The following is a 14,289-nucleotide window of genomic DNA, read 5'->3' on the forward strand; positions in this document are numbered from 1 at the left end:
GAGATCTCGCTCTCGCCCCGCCCCCTGGCGCGCGCACTCGGCTCAAGGCGCCAGAGCCGCCGGCGGTGGGCGGGGCTTCCGGGGCGGGGCCTGGCCCGAGCCTCGCCCCGCCCCATCGCCCACTATAAGTACGCGGGGGCTGTTGCACGTCTGGTTGTAGACCGCGGGATGGCGGGACCCCGTGAGTGCGGCAAGGGCGAGGCTCCCTGGAAGAAGATGTCTAAAGAGGTAGGAGGATTGCGGAGAGTGGCTGGGGCTGAGGACTATAGCTTAGAGATAAGGTGGAATTTCTAAGAACGAAGCTTAGAAACGCTCTACTGTGGTAGTCTTTGAGCGCCTACTGTGTGCCGGTCCCCGAAGGCTTTAGCACCGCGTTGTCATCGCAGGCAGTCTTTTGTGAGCCTGATCGTAAGGGTAGAGAAAATCGAAGCCCTGGCTATGTTAATCTCCATAAACCCACAGGAGTTGGGGCTGAAGTCCCCACCTGCGTCTGAAGTTACGCAGTGTGTATGGAGGACGTGCCAGACGCTGAAGGTTGCGGAAAGGCCGGTGTTTACCTAGGGGTGGTTATGAGGGTTAGAAACAACATAGGGCAAGCACTTATTATGATTATCATTCAGTTATAATTTATAGTTCTCCTGCATTGTAGGCAGTGGTTCTTTTTCTGGTCATGGACACATCTGAGAATCTGTTGGAGGTTATAGATACTGGCCCCTAAGAAATCTCATTTTCTGTCTGTCTCTGTCACACACACATACACCCCTAGCAATATCAGAGGACTCTCAGAAATCTATTGCAATATCGTTATCAAAAATAATAGCAATAAATATTATAGCAGTCACACAGTGTGCCATACTACAAGTAATAACGTTTACAGGTACAGACTGCACAGATCCAAAGATCCCTGTTCAACAGGAAGAGGAGATAACCCTCGTTTGAATGGTTAGCTTTACTTCATTTACATGCCTTATTGTCTTTGACCCTTGTGAGGCTGTTATGCCCATTGTATAGATGAGGGAACTGAGCCCCAGAGACTGTAAGTAAGCTTCCAACAGTAAAACAGCCTTTAAGTGAAGGAGCTTGGATGGCACTCAGCCCATCTGACTCCAGAGCCCGACGGCTCGCCATGAGGCCTGTCTTTAAATTCCCCACTCCCACCTTTGAGCCCTTTCTTGCTAACTCAGTTTCTTGTTACTTTCTGCATTAAGTTTGAACTGAACATCTTTGCCTGACAGCCAAGATCCCCCGTCCTCCAGTCCCAGCTCCCCAGCTCCCCAGCTCGTCAACATTTCCAAACTGACCTTCCAGTCCTTCCTCGTCACCTCTGTGCCTTCAATTGTGCTGTGTCTTCCTGCAGTCAGAACCCTCTCAGGGAAGATCAGCTCCACGTCACTCTCTGCGGCGGCCGCCCCAGCTCCCTGGCCTCCCGTGATCTTAGCTGCTGTAGGAGTGATGCTCATGGTGTCATTAATCGAGACACACTTACAGGACCTCGTCTCCCCTTTATGGCTGTCCACTAAAGGCATGGCTGTCACTCTAGACCCTAGATCTGAGAGCGTCTGCGATGTTATAGCGGAAGCACCTAATTAATTGGCTGGAGGGGGCGGGGCGAGAGGGGTGAGTGGGGATGGATTGTCAGGCTGGAGACTGGAGGGGCTTGAAGGAAGCTGAGGGCATCTGTAAGAGCCTGAGAGATCGAGGAGGGAGCTTCTCAAGGCAGAGAGGAGCCTCCAGGCATGTAGAGGGGAGGGACCACACTCCACAGAGGACAAAGGTCTGAAGGAGCATGTGTCTGTCCCACAGGAGCTGGAGACTCAGTACCTGCCCAGCAGATGGGTCCTCAGGCTGGGAGCAGAGGAAGCCCTGAGGACCTACTCACAGATGGGAGACGACGGTATTGGGGACCTCTCCGTGACCTCTTTGAGTGGACTTCAGCATGTGGCGGTGGTTTCAGAATGCCGGGGGAGGGGCGGAGTGCACAGTCCCAGTTCAAGGCCATTACCGTAGCCCAGGCATTGCGTAAGGGTGGGCTCATGTTGTAGCCGCCAGCCCCCGATAGATACACGGACCACCAGAAATCAGTGAGTTATAGGAAATACACTCTTTATTCAGCCAGCTGGGTCTGCCCGGGGTACACAGACCCCAAATTAAGCAGCCCCGAAATGCAGAGGTACAGGGTTTTTAAGCCCTAAACCCCATTCTTCATCCTGTTTGAACACGCAAGTCTATTTTTCTTCTTTTTACTGTCAACCCACAGGTCGGTTGTGCAAGCCGGGACACAGAAGCAGAAAGTTTATTGTTAGAATGTTACGTTCCCATGGCGATGACCTATGTCCCCATGGGCTGACCTATGTCCCCATGGGCGATAGCCAAGCAGTAATTTTCCAGCCAGCACACTCAGGTGCAGGCGCCAGGGAGTCCTCGCTGCAGAACTGTAGAAGGCAGGAGGGCCCGGGTCAACCATGCTCCCCTCCCTTCCTGCTCTGCCAAGCGTGTCCTTAAGACCACATGCCCCAGCGGTACAGGGAGGCGGAGTGAAGAAACACCGCCCACGTGGGGTATCGCTGCTATTTATACAAAGCAGTGAAGGCTTTTTTTCTTTAAAGAAATCAGGGCCTGGGATCCTGTAAGCTAGTGAAGTGTCCATCTCTGCCCTGTGTCTCCAGATTGCATTTCAAAGAGATGGCTCCCAGGTCCTTGCGAAAAACACCCCTAGGTTATAAAACCGGCTGGAGATTTGTTTAGCTTTTAAAAATATCTACATGCATCTCCAAGGGGTAGAGGAAGGATTTACCGATTGCACAGTCCCCTAAGATAACTGCTCTGAGGGAGGGAGGCAAGCTCTCTTTTCCTTTGGCACCAGGGGGAATTAAATTATTTCTCTTATTTTTGACTCGTATTCACTCTTACAGCGTCGACCTTGCCGCGCGGGTGGTGGTTTCTTCTAATGAGTAGATCACGTTTAAGGGCTGGCCTCCTTCAGGCAGGGCGCACAGGGCCTGCTGGGTGAGCATGGGCAGAGAGCTGAGGGAGGTTTTAAAACTGTTTCCTCCATTAATGGTTTTTAAACTTATGTTACCAAGACTCTCAGTAAAAACACTTACACTGAACTGCAGTCCGACCGCTCCGCCTCTGCGAGCTTCATCCGCTCACCTGAGTTCCCAACTCCCAGCCCCCAGGCCACGCCTCTCCCCCCGGAGGACCAATCGCCAGTGAGATGGGTGTGGCCTCGTGATTGACAGCCTCTGCGACTGACGCCCGTCTCCCACGGCCCCTCCTGCTTTTCACGAGCTTTCATGGGCTATGGGCTACCAGATTGCACCAGAAAAGAGAGAGGAAGAAAACAAAGGCACATAAAATATAAGACCCACTTTCGTTTTATCGTGGCAAATACGCATAACATAAAATTTACCATTTTAATCATTTTAACACTTCAGTCGCGTTTAGGGCATTCACAGTGTTGCGCAACCATCGTCCCTAGTTCCAAAACATCTTCGTCATTCGCTAAGGAAACCCCCTCTACCCATTAAGTCGTCACTCCCCCTACCCCCAGCCCCTGGCACCTAAGCCCTGGCCGTCTCTGCGGATGTGCCTGTTCTGGACATTTCGTAGAAACGGGATCCCACACACGTGGCCTTTTGTGTCTGGCTCCTTGCCCTTGGCGTGCTGTTTTGGAGGTCCATCCAGGTCCTAGCCCATGTCAGCACTCCGTCCCTTTTTATGTCCGAATGATATTCCATCGTACGGACATCCCATATTTTGTTTATCCATTCATTCGTTGATAGGCATTGGGGCTGGTTCCACATTTTGACAATTGTGAATAGTGCCACGATGAACATTCGTGTACAAGTTTTTGCTCAGGAGTTCTTACTATGACATTCAACAGACAAAGTCGTTCTACCAAACTGCACGTATTCTAAATGCTTGGTGTCACCTTAGGTACTTAGCTCATGGTGGACCCACGGCAGACAGTGCAGAGCTTCCAGTGTCTACGAACCGTGCCACTGGGCACCATCTGTGGTTGGCTATTTTAGGGAACCGTTGTTTTCTTAGTATACAAGGAGCACAGGCTTACCCAAAAGGGTTTTAAAAATAAAGTCATCGATGACTCCGCCCCCGTCGTTTGCCAGCTGGGGGCTGACGGGATGGCTGCCGCTGCAGGAATCAGCCCTCTGTCTTTAGCCCTCCATGGCTGCGGCAGGTCTCCTGGCCCCATGCTTGCATTGGTCTCTAGGAGTTCCGGCCCCATTTCCCCCAGTCCCTCCAGCCCAGGGCTCAGCTGGGTCCGTGGACCTGGTTTCTAGGGCCTGGAGCTTCTGTCTGTAGGGGTTTTAACACTTGGTTGTAAATGATAGTTGCCCAGTTTTTGCTTTCTCATAAAAGGAAGGTTGTGATGAGGTCTATTCATTGAAGCCCTCCCGTCTTCCGACCCTTGGGGACTCATGCTCTGGGGCGAGGCCGCGCGTCACCTCATTCTCTGTCCCTGCATCCACTGCTGGGCCACCTCCTGGAGAGAGGCCATCTCCTTCTCAGGGTCGGGTTGAGTTTTGTGATCCCCGTGGGAGCGACTCGTTGCAGGCTAACGAATGCCTGCTCCTGCTTGGTCTTAATCCCAATTCAGTTTAGGCCTTGTCTGTTTGGGCACAACAGAAGCCCCGTCGCTCACTTGAGGAACCCCTGTATTGATTATACTGCTGTCTTTGGACAAACCTCGATGACTGATGACCGATGACCTTGTTGAAACTTTCATACCGTGCTGGTGGGAGGGGAAAGCCCCGCGGACAGGCAGTGGCCTCAGAATAACAAATGCATACACTTTCGACTCAGAAATTCCACTGAGTGCGCTTCCTAGAGAACCTTGCACGCCGGTGTAATAATGTGTGTGCAAGGCTATTCACAGCAGAGTTGTCTGTGACGGCCCAGCCCAGGTGACTCTCAGCAGAGGATCGTCAGTTCATGAGGTCTTAATCCATTCTGCAAGTATTCACTGGATGCCTGACACGTGCTGGTAACTCACATAGGTGCACAGGTCACCAGTAAGCCAAATAGACAACCCCTCGCCCATGCATCGTGATTCAAAGTGGGGGAGGGGTGACAGACAGTGACCATAAGGAGTGAGTGAGTGTCTAATAGAAGGGCAGTGCTGTGAAGAAGGATAGGGAGCCGGTGGGGGGCGTGGCAGAGGAGGGGTGTCAGGACGGTCAAGGCCAGCCCCCTGGAGAAGGCCAGCAGACAGAGGTGATTTTGCAGGGCCCCAGGGCCATTGAGGGAGTGTGGGAGCCTGGTCCCCTATGTGGCTGTATTTGGAGATGGGGCCTCTAAGGCAGTTATCAAGGCTACATAAGGTCATAGGGTGGGACCCTGGCCCTGGGGTGGGGGGTGGATTATGAGAAGAGACATCAGAGAGCTCACCTCCCCACAAAGGGACAGAGCTCCACATGCACAAAGAATAGGCCACATGAGCACACAGGGAGAAAGCGCCACCTGCAACCAAAGACAGGGTCCCCACCAGACACCTGTTAGGCCTTGGCCTTCCCGTCTCCAGAACTGTGAGACAGAAATGTCTGTCATCTGAGCCTCCCACTCTGGTGTTCGCGAAGGCTGCCGCGGCTAAGACAGGAATCCAGCGGATTTGAACCCAGGATCTATGGGTGGTGTGCAAGGTGTAACAGGCTCACGCCTGGGCCGTAGGGCATCTGGCGGAAGCCGGAGAGCAGTGAGGAGCTGTCGCCGCTTCCAGGGGAGAAGCGAAGGGGATCCACAGAGGCCTCAGTGGCGGTGGGGAAGAAACTCAGGATTCGGGGGGAAGGAGAGCCAGGAGAACTTCCCGATGGTCGGGATGTGGTTTGTTTGTCCCAAGCAACTGCTGTGACTAGTTAAATAGATCAATGCACAGTCATAGGATGGAATGTAAGTAACTGTTTTTTAAGAGAGAAAAGAATGAGGAAGTTCTGTGTGCTGATTTGGAAGGCTCTCCAAGAAATCTTAAGTGAAATGGGTAGGGCAGAAATGTATTGAATATGCTGTCATTTGGATAAAGGCAGGGGGATTCTGTGTTGATGGCAGCGGCCACCTCTGCAGGGGACCAGGGGATGAGAGGGGAGGGAACATTTGCTGAAAAGCCTCTTGTGTATTTTTTTTAACCATATAAACGTATTATTTCTTCATAGGAAGAATTAATGTCTTTCAGTTATTTTTTAAACTGATGCTCAGTTAACTTGTAACCTTCACAGATTAAGTTCCTTTAAACATTTGAACACAGTGTACAAAGTGTGATTAAATTCTTGAGAAACACTTCAGCTTAGAATCATAAATGCAACATATTTGATTCACTTAACAAAGTCTCCTGGGGTTCTAATGAATTGAAACTTATCTATTTGCTAATAGATCGATTCCATTAAGCGTGTCCTGTAGAGCGGTCTATGCTCAGTGTGACGTGTGGACACATGGAGCCTACTGTGTTCTGGTGGTTAGACCCTTGCAGAAGTCACATGTCAGGCTCTCTGGACAGTTGGTCACTTGAAGATTTAGGAGATGAGACATCTCCCTCCACCCCACCATGGGAGCGGGGCTGGGGACCCACAAAACGCAGCCTCCCCTGGCCTTGTCCCCTTATTCCAAGGACAGGGGTCAGTGATAGCAAACTTGATTATGCAACTGCTTCACTTGGCTTTGGCACATGGGAAATTTGGCATCTACCATCATTTTTTGTTCCTCTTGGCTTTAAGCAGCCCAGCTGGAATGCAGACAGCCCCTTCTAACAGTTTTATGTGCACCGAGGAAACACAGTTTATACAAACTATCTTCTCCTACCCAGTCTGCCCCTGCTGGAGGTGCAGAGTCACCCAGCCCAGGATAGCACGGCTTTCTTTGGGGGCCCACTGCGCCCACGAGGTGGGGTCCTGGGGGCCTCCAGGAGCACGTGTCCAATTGCAGGTCTCTTCCCAAGGGTCCTCAGTATCAGCAAGATCGACCTGACCGCGCCGTATGGTAACGGTTTTCACTCTTTTACATCGCGATATGCTTTTCAGTTTTTCCTTTTCCGTTAGAGCATTTGGGGTCCTTTTTACACCCTCTTTGCCTAGTTCAAGGTCATGGAGACCTCCGATTTTCTTTTCTAAAAGCTTAGTTGTCTTGTCTGTCACATGTAAAACTGTTGTCCGTCTGGAATTGACCTGGTACGGCGTGAGATAAGGATCAAGACACTTTTTTCCCTTCATTTGGATATTCCATTGACCCGGCGCTGCTTATTGAAATATTTATTTACACAATTCTTTTTTTCTTTTTCATAGAATTTTCTTTTAAGTGATTACCATGTATCAGGTCCTGGGTATACAGAGGTGGGCCAAGCCAAGCCCTTGTGACGGACAGACAGTAAGGAAGATGAAAAATATATCGGGGTTGAGGAATGCTGGGATACACAGTGAAGCAGAGGTGTGGGATAAACCGTAGTGTATTCAGCCAGTCTTCTATTACAGGTCGCTGAGGCTAGGACCAATGTTTTTTGCTATTATAAATAGCATTACTATGGGCATCTTTTATTTATTCTTTTAATTTTAATTAGTGTCAAGTGTACAGTACATCGGTTAGACATCTGTATAGTTCATAGAACGATTCCCCCAATCGCTCCCTCCCTCCCCTGGCCCTCCACCCAGCCATCATATTAATGCTGACTGCTTTCCCTCTGCCGTGCTCCCCATCCCCGTGACCATCCATCAGCTACTCATTTGTACTTCTTTAACCCTTCGCCCCATTCTCCCAGCCCCCAAACTCCCCTTCCCTCTGCCCATCACCAAATTGTCCACTATATTTGTGCATCTGTTTTTGATTAGTTTGTTCTTTTTATTCCTTAGATTCCGCACGTAAGTGAAATCATATAGTGTTTATTTTTCTCTGTCTGACTTAAACACCTTCTAGGTCCACCCAAGCAATATCTTTTCCCATCCCCTTCCTTTTAGTCTGTGTGTGTCTTAATCTGAAGTGAGTCTCTTAAAGACACCACGTAGGGGTCTTGTTTTCCTTTCTATTCATCCGCTCTATCTTTTTTATTTGGAGCATTAACTCTTTGCCATTTGAAGTACTTATTGGTAGGAATGTAGTTGTTACTGTGCGCATCTTTAAAACAAGTCCTTGGGAATATTTCTGATTATTTTTATAATAAATATGTGGATTATGCATCGAAGAATATGATCTTCTTGGCCTTTGATACGTATTTCCAAGTTGCCCTCCAGAAGAGCTTACCAGTTTACACTCTCTCCAGCACCCGGTGTTGCGGGGAGCTAAGCTGCTTGGAGTTCAGAATTGTTGGCAGAGACTTCGGTGGGCATTCTTTACTGCCACATGGACATACGGGGTCCCCTCCGACCCCCACACCTTGCGTATGGTTTTTTTATACACAGTATTTACAATACCTTTCAATACCCTTCCTCCTTTCTTCCAGCTCAAGTCTTAGCCAATTTTCTCTCCCATCATGGCACTCGATTACAAATTTATATTGTTTTCTTATCTATTTATTTCAAGCGAGTTTATATCTTGTTTCCCTAGAAGGTTGTTTTTCCAAATGCCTGGAAAAGTTTCTACTTTCCAGAACACGTAGCGCAATGTAACACAAAAGTCACCATCAAAACGAGCTCCCTTACAGGCAGGAGTCGGCAGGTAGCGTTGGGCCCACTGGATCGGCCAGCCTGGCCTCTGTAATCACACGCATGTGGAGCATTTCAGAACCCAGAACCCAGGGCTCGGGGAAGCCCTGACAGCTGGAGCTGAGCCCTCAACCCGAAGGGGCTTTTAGCAAAAAGGCGCCTTCCGAAATAACACGGGGATTGCTGTGCCCGAGGTTGCACTGACAGGGACTTGTTCGTTTCCTTAACAGCCACCAAGACGGCCCGGGCCACCACGAGGAGCCTGCTGGATGTCCCCTACGGAGACGGCGAAGGGGACAAACTGGACATTTACTTTCCCAAGGACGCATCTGGAGGTGCGCGGAGGGGGCTGGCAGCCCCAGGGCCGGGCTCGGCTGGGAGCTCGGCTGGGAGCTCGGCCTCAGCCCTCATGCCCTGTGCTCTTTCTTAACAGCGCTGCCTTTCTTCACGTTCATTCACGGCGGGTACTGGCAGAGCGGAAGGTGAGTGGGGACCTCTGGCGGACTGGAGAGAAATTCGGTTGACTTTCCCCGGGGCTGCTGCAGCAAATCGCCAAAAAAGGGGACAACGACAGCAGGAATCGATGCTCTCACTGTTGTTCCGAGGCTGAAAGGCTGAAATTGAGGTGCCGGCAGGGCCACGCCCCCTCCGAAGGCCACGCCCCCTCCGAAGGCTTGAGGGCTCTGGCTCTTGCCTCTCCAGCTGCGGGTGCTTCTGCGTCTTCCTTGGTTTGCGGCCGCATCACTCAAAACTCAGCATTCATCTTCACGTGGCCTCGTGTGTCTGTGTCTCCAATCTCCCTCTGCTTTCTCTTATTCTGTCCCCAGTTGTTGGATTTAGGGCCCGTCCTAAATCCAGGATGATCTCAAGAGTCTTAATCACACAGGCATACCCCTATTTCAAAATAAGGTCGCATTCGAAGGTACTGGGGATCAGGATGTGGACATAGATTCCGGGGGGACACTATTCGACCCATGTACCTGGCGAGAAGCGTGTTCAGTCCTCTCTCGAGTTAGGGAAAGCCGCGGTGACAGCGTCTCAGGTTGCTGGGATGGGCCTTTTGGTAGTAAAAAGAAGGAAAGGCCTGGGAAAATGGAGACAGATGGTCACTCCAAGATAAGCAGAGGGGCATTTGGGACCTTCGGGGACACTGTGCTCCCTGGGATCTTACTGAGGGGGTGACCAATGTGAGAGGGGACAGCTCCCACCCTCGAGCTGTCATGAGAATGATAGATTTGTTGCACCTTTATGCTCTGCCGGTGACACTCTCTACATGTCTGATCTGCTTCAGTTCTCGAAAGCCAGTGCCCTTAGAGAAAGCATAATCGTCTCTGTTTTACAGACGAGGGAACCAGGCTTAGAAAGTCTCCAGGGCCCCATAGCTGGCATGTAACGTGGCGAGGACAGAGCCTATGATCTGCTCCGTACCACGTGCGGCAGAGGGAGGGGGTGTGCTGGGTGGACAGGACACAAAAGCCCTGTGCCGGCCACATCGTGACCTTTGTCTCTGTCTGCAGTAAAGACACATTGGCCTTCATGGTCGACCCGCTCACAGCACAGGGAGTAGCCGTGGTGATACTGGCTTATGACATTGCCCCCAAAGGTAAGTACGGCGTTACTGCGGGTTTGGGGGCCAGCGGGCTCTAGACGGGGGAGAGCCCCTGACGGAGCCTTACGCCCCCTGTGCAGGCACCCTGGACCACATGGTAGACCAGGTGACCCGTGGCATCGCGTCTGTCCAGAGGCGGTATCCGTGCAACGAGTGGGCACTCCCTCGGTGTTGCCTTCCGTCACACGGTGCTGGGTGGGAGGGCAGCGGGTCTAGCCCCTCGTGTAGACGAGCTGCCCTTCTGGCCTATGGAGCAGAGGGCAAACTGGGTCTCCTTGATACAGGCCCGACGCTGTGGGCAAACAGTACAAATCTGGCTCTCTGCTCTGACCCATCCCAGGGGGATTTACCTGTGCGGACACTCAGCGGGGGCCCACCTGGCCGCCATGATGCTCCTGGCCAACTGGACTGAACACGGAGTCACACCCAACCTCAGAGGTTTCCACAGGGACCGCAGCCTGGCTGGCAGCCTTCCCCCTCCCCCACTGGGCCTTAGGATCCACACTAGTTGCTAGACGTCCCAACAGCCGTCAGTGGCTCGAGCTGGGGGCTTTGAGCCCTGTGAACAGGGCGTGCCCTGCTTGTTTTCTGTTCCCTCCCCTGGTCTCGTCCCTCTGGCCCTGGGGCCTGGGCTGACCCCATCTCGTCCACCTGGCACGTGTGTGGGGCCTGGTCCGGCCGGACGTTAGGACGTCGGCCCCACTTGCCACCTGGCCCTCTGTTCTTCACCTTCACAGGCTTTTTCCTGGTCAGTGGGCTCTACGACCTGGAGCCCATTGTGCACACTCCTTTGAATGCCCCGCTCCTCATGACCCCGTGAGTCACTCTCGCCTCCCCCCGCCTGCTGGCCTGGACCCTTCGAGGAGGGCCGGGGTGAGGCAGAGGCTTCTCTCTGTCCTGACCCAGCCCCACCCCGTGCCAGGGAGGATGCTCAGAGAAACAGCCCGCAGCGGCGCCTGGAGGTGGCCCCGAAGCAGCCTGTGGATGCGGCCTACCCCATACTGGTGATTGTGGGCCAACACGACGCCCCCGAATTCCACCGGCAGTCCAGAGAGTTTTATCAGGTACCTCGAGCACCCTGATTTTGGCTGGAGGTTGAGCATCGTGTGACTCCATTATGTCCCCCTTTATGTCACCAAAATGGATCCCAGGACCATCAGTCATTTATTCAACATTTAGTGAACACCTGCTCCATGCCAGACACAGTCTAAGACACAGTCCCTCCCCACTGTCGCACCCAGACACTGCTCCAAGGAGGGTGGAAAGCCTCGTTCGAAGAACTCCACGACGTGGATCACTTTGAAATCATTTGGAAACTAACTCAGAAGGACTACGTGCTCACCCAGGTGAGGCGCGTCCCTTCGCCTTGGGGGATGGGTGTCACTGCAGCGCCTACATCTAAGGAGAGCTGGGCAGGCAGGGGCCATGGAGCAACCACCTTGCTGTTTTTTCCGGCATCCAGGAGGTTGGGGACGTGACAGCGGAAACAGAGGGCCACGCTTGCTTCCTGTAGTTCAGGTCCCTCCCAAATAGCCCCGGGTGGTCTGCAGAGACTAGTTTTGGACACACGAGTGGGATCTACATGGGGCCGTGGATGGGGAGAGGCAGATATGGGAAAGTATTAACCTGTCTGTGTCTCAGCATAAAAGCAAAGCCAACTCCGTATGGGAAAGGGTGGATGGATTCTATTACAATCTTAATCTGGAAAATCCTTTTAACAGCCAAAGGATAGACTGGGAAAAATATGTGCCACAGACCCGGCAGATGTAGTTACTACTTTTTTTCTTTTTCTTTCTGGGCAAGGGGGGATTGGATTAGCTTGACTTTCTAATCAGCTGCCACCTCAGCAGGGGTTGAATTCACGTCGTTAATACCCTTATGACATAAAGAGCCCTTTCACGTCAGTAATAACAGTTTTTATTTCTCTTTAAGAACTGCAGTAAGTAGGAAAAATGGACAAAGGATAAGAGACCATTTTCGGAGAAATAGAAATAGCCAGCGCTTAATTAATGTTCGAAACTTGGAAATAGCCTGAATGTCCAATGAGGTTGAATCACCGTATAATCTGACAACGACGTGAAGTGTGTGAAAATTAGTTAGGACGTGTCAAGTTGATTCAGATGCGAGAACAAAGATGGAAGAGACAGCTGAGTCAGCCTATCCAAGTTTTAAACGCTTGGCCGGCTAGCCCCTCAGAGGCACATGTGCGCATATGAAAAAAACCACGACCTGTGGTATTACAGGTGCATTTTGGGAATCCAGTTCTGCTTTTTCTACAGGGAACATGTATTATTTTTTTTAACTCGAGGAAAAACAAACCACCATCAATGACATCTCTTGAAAAACCTAGGAAATAACTATTGTGGCTTTTGGGGGCCTTTCGGTCTCTGACACAACTAACTACTCAACTCAGCCATCCTCACTCAAAGCCACCACAGACAATTCGTAAATGAATGGATGTGGCCGGGCTCCAATAAACCTTCATTTACGAATGCTGAAATCTGAATTTTATATAATTTTTATATGTCGCAAAATAATATTCTTTTTGGAATTTTTTTCCACCATTGAAAAACGCAAGGCCTGTCATGGCTCACAGGTCATACACAAACGGGCAGCAGGTGGGAGGTACATCCGGCGAAGTTGGAGCTTTTTTAGAACATTTCCGGCGGGCCGTGGGAAGGGACTTGTAAGTTACACTTCCATGCGCACTGATGCAGCCTGCTGCTTTAATCAGATTCCCTGAGAGATCCTTACAAGAGCCTCTCCAATTCTGGGTCTTTCCTGTCTTTTCATTCGCTGCAGATTATTTTGAAAACGATCTTCCAGAAGTACTGACGGCCCCTGAATCCCAGCTGGCGTGCACCCGACTTGTGAAGCTTCTCCAGGGAGCCTGACTGCTCCTTCCCCCTCCCGCCAGCCGCTGCTTCCTTGGTGGCCGGTTGCGCATCGGTTTGTCCACCCGCCCTGGCAAGGGTCCACTCTTCCAATCGCTCTGGGCTCCACAACCGTGCCCTGGCTTGGATCGAGTGGCTTCGATCAAAAAATGACAGCTCATAACCGTACATACATTTCCCTCCGGCTTGCTGCCCGCAAGCCTTTTAAAACAGTTGAGCACGAACTGGAAAGAAATATTATTTTATGACATGGAAAACCTATATAAAATTCAAATTTCAGCATCCATATTAAAGTTTGATTGGAGTTCAGCCACGTTCATTCATTTACGAATCACCTGTGGTGGCTTTTGAGCTACAACGGCAGAATTAGGAAGTCGTATCGGAGATTAAGCTAAAATATTTACTATCTGATTCTTTTCAGAAAAGTTTGCAGACCCTTTTGTAAGAGAATCCTAAACTCGTTTTTGTTCTATCTTTTGCTTCATTCTGTTGTCCATTCTGTTGTGGGCGACACCTGATATTTGGGTCTGTCTCTGAAAGCCTGGGGTGTTAGGCTCAGGCTAACACCTTGACTGTGACGGGACAACGACATGCACAGGAGGCAAGCTTCCTCTGTCCCTCCCCGCCAAGGGTGTACACAATTCCCAAGGAGCCATCCACCACCCACTACCCCCCCCGCCGACCCCCCACACTCCGAATAGCTAGCAGTTCAAGAATGATTGCTTATAGCAAAACAGGAACTAGCCTAAATATTCATCAGTAAAGAATAAGTACATCTGACCACTATGTGGCCATTGGAAAGAGATCTATTTCACCACTTGGGAAATCTCCAAGACATAGAATTACCCGACAAAAGCAAGATGCCCAATGATACAGTACCATCTCGGTGACGTTAGCTAATATACACTCACCAAACTCCGTGTTTCTGAGCATGCTCATGCATGTGTGAACAGACAAGGTCAGGGAGGACCCACACCTAACGCCTTGGGTGGGGAAGTGGAGCTGGGAACCCGGGAGCGGAGTATTGGCTTCTTCTGGATTCTTCGAATCTTTTAGGATACGAATGTAATGAGTATTTAGCTGTAGCCTATAATTTGAAACATTAAAATATTCAAAAAGCCTTTAGGATGCAGGCAAATGAGAA

The 14,289-nt window shown here is 50.9% G+C and overlaps 1 protein-coding gene across 14 annotated transcripts; it reads left to right on the forward strand.

The window, feature by feature from the left end:
* The first annotated feature begins 109 nt into the window (after positions 1-109).
* On the forward strand, positions 110-14,289 carry AFMID (arylformamidase). Of its 14 annotated transcripts, XM_011362026.2 has the most exons (12): positions 110-228; positions 1,309-1,443; positions 1,804-1,894; positions 8,873-8,977; positions 9,076-9,124; positions 10,160-10,245; positions 10,332-10,404; positions 10,592-10,689; positions 10,989-11,067; positions 11,174-11,315; positions 11,493-11,597; positions 13,054-14,289. In XM_011362026.2, the coding sequence occupies exons 1-12, from the start codon at positions 169-171 to the stop codon at positions 13,084-13,086; spliced, it is 1,056 nt and encodes a 351-aa protein (XP_011360328.1). In that variant the 5' UTR covers positions 110-168; the 3' UTR covers positions 13,087-14,289. The 14 variants fall into 14 exon arrangements, with proteins under 14 accessions (XP_011360328.1, XP_011360320.1, XP_011360335.1 ...); XM_011362018.2 differs by having other exon boundaries at positions 1,309-1,522; positions 8,873-9,124; XM_011362033.2 differs by lacking the exon at positions 1,309-1,443.

The sequence above is a fragment of the Pteropus vampyrus genome, unplaced genomic scaffold (assembly GCF_000151845.1).
Source record: "Pteropus vampyrus isolate Shadow unplaced genomic scaffold, Pvam_2.0 Scaffold72, whole genome shotgun sequence".
NCBI lineage: Eukaryota > Metazoa > Chordata > Mammalia > Chiroptera > Pteropodidae > Pteropus > Pteropus vampyrus.

Coding starts and splice junctions, on each gene's coding strand:
- AFMID (XM_011362018.2), top strand. CDS start 169: ATGGCGGGACCCCGTGAGTGCGGCAAGGGCGAGGCTCCCTGGAAGAAG. Junction 10,246..10,331: donor TTATGACATTGCCCCCAAAG/GTAAGTACGGCG, acceptor CCCCCTGTGCAG/GCACCCTGGACCACATGGTA. Junction 10,405..10,591: donor AGGCGGTATCCGTGCAACGA/GTGGGCACTCCC, acceptor GACCCATCCCAG/GGGGATTTACCTGTGCGGAC.